The sequence below is a fragment of the Gavialis gangeticus genome, unplaced genomic scaffold, assembly GCF_001723915.1.
Source record: "Gavialis gangeticus isolate Ggan-Ray unplaced genomic scaffold, GavGan_comp1, whole genome shotgun sequence".
Lineage (NCBI taxonomy): Eukaryota > Metazoa > Chordata > Crocodylia > Gavialidae > Gavialis > Gavialis gangeticus.
Window position 1 is genome coordinate 41,287,334 of NW_017729004.1, and position 2,169 is coordinate 41,289,502.

At 52.5% G+C, this 2,169-nt stretch overlaps 1 protein-coding gene across 1 annotated transcript in view; it reads left to right on the forward strand.

Annotated features, from left to right (window-relative positions):
* The first annotated feature begins 8 nt into the window (after window positions 1-8).
* The window catches only part of CUNH10orf67 (chromosome unknown C10orf67 homolog), a 121,101-nt gene continuing 118,940 nt past the window's right edge, over window positions 9-2,169 (forward strand). The window contains exon 1 of the mRNA XM_019508297.1: window positions 9-133. Within this exon, the coding sequence (XP_019363842.1) occupies window positions 9-133 (125 nt within the window). The remainder of the gene's footprint in view (window positions 134-2,169) is intronic.

Here is a 2,169-nt window from a genome sequence, read left to right on the forward strand (position 1 = left end):
GCCCCGCCATGAGCGCCCTGTCCCTCGGCCGCGGGTCCTGGCCGGGGCCGGGGCCGCAGCTCTGCCCGTCCGAGCAGACCCTGGAGCTCCTGGCGCTGCCCTGCTGCCTGGAGGAGCTGGAGGCTGCGGCCCGGTACCGAGCCCCCTCCCCCCCGCGAGTCCCGCCTCCCGCCGCGGCTGGTGCAGAGCGGCGTCGCCCGCAGGCGGGGCCCTCGCGCCCGCACCCCTCGTCCTGGGCCTGGATGTGCTGAGCAATGGGAGAGGTCCTCGCGGTGTGGGGTGTTCCTGTTCCTAAATCAGCAGTTCCCAGGCTGTGGGTCCAACCCCAAATGCAGCTGCAGCATGAGCGGATGGGGGGGGGCTGTGGGTGGGGATATGGGGAAGCGTGTGGGAAGCTACGTCCTGAACCCTCCAGGGGTCCTCAGGAGCTTCTCTCTAGGGGCTGTCAGTCTCTCTGCCTCTCTCTCCCTGTTCTTCTCAGATGTCTTCCTTTAAAGGTGTGTGCTGCTCTCTTTCTGTTCCCCTGCCATCGTCTTTGATACCATTTAGTTAAAATAAATAGCATTCTTCTGATACGGCAGCTGTGTCTGCTTGCTTATTTTGCATTCGGAAAACTCTGGGGCAGCAACCCTGCTTTCCTGGTAGGCGAGCGCGGTAGTGGACAGGCCTGGGCCAGTACCAGAAACCAGCCTGTTAAAGTTCTTGATGAGGGGACTTATGTCCTTGAGAATCTAAGTTGTTGATCTAGGTTTACTGACATAGTAGAAAAATAGCAGAAAGGAACTGGGCTTCAAATCATTCATTTTTCTGGCTTTGCAAACTGATTGTTAGGTTGAGCCTTGATAGGTCTTTTGTAAACAAGGTAAGTTTGAAGAGTAAGAGTGGTTCTGCACTGGTGGTTCTCGGCCTTTTTATGCTGAAGACTCCTAGCAAAATGTTAGCTTTTAATTTTTACTTGTTTGTTGACTACAGAAAAATAAGAGAGCAATTCTTGTGTTGCAAAGAACTTAGAAAGGCCACACTAGGTCAGAATGCTTTTATGACTATGGATTCTTATTTTAAATCTCTGGGTTTATCTTGTGAATTGCATTTTTATATCTCCTAGTGCTAACGTTGCATGGCACCCCATGGTACCCTTGAAAGGATCTCAAAGCACCTTGACTACTATAGGCCCGTCAGTCTTACCTCAATCCTAGGGAAACTCTTTGAGAAGATCATCATGGAGTACATCTGTGATGGGCTGGCCTCAGAGATGTTGCTCAAGGGCAACCAGCACGGTTTCATTAGGGGCAGGTCATGTCAGACCAACCCAGTTGCCTTTTATGATCAGGTCACAAAAGCGTTGGATGCAGGTGTTGCCGTGGATGTAGTCTTTCTGGACTTCAGCAAGGCCTTTGACACCGTTTCCCACCCCATCCTCATTAAAAAATTGGGCGACTGTGGCATTGATGCCTACACAGTCAGATGGATTGCAGATTGGCTGAGGGGTCGCACTCAGAGGGTGGTGGTGGATGCGTCATATTCGACCTGGAGAGAAGTGGGCAGCGGAGTCCGCCAGGGCTCGGTCCTTGGGCCCGTGCTGTTCAATCTCTTTATCAGCTATTTGGACGATGGGGTGAAAAGCACCCTGTTTAAATTCACTGATGAGACCAAAATTTGTGGTGAGGTGAGCACACTAGTAGGGGAGAAAGGCTGCAGCAAGACTTGGATAGGTTACAGGGGTGGGCTAGCAAAAACAGGATGCGCTTCAACACTGACAAGTGCAGGGTGCTGCACTTGGGCAGTAGTAACCAGCAGCACACTTATAGGATGGGAAACTCCTTTCTTGAGAGCACGGAGGCAGAAAAGGATCTTGGAGTCATTATTGACTCCAAGATGAACATGGGCCGACAATGCAAGGTCACGGTTGGAAGGGCTAACCGCACCTTGTCGTGCATCCACAGGTGCATCTCTAGCAGGGACAAGGAGGTGATCCTCTCCCTCTATGCAACACTGGTCATGCCACAGCTGGAGTACTGTGTCCAGTTCTGTGTGCCCCACTTCAGGAGAGATGGACAATATTGAGAGGGTCCAGAGGAGGGCCACCCACATGATCTGGGGACTACAGGGCAGACCCTACAATGAGAGACTGAGGGACCTGAACCTGTTCAGCCTTCGCAAAAGAAGGCT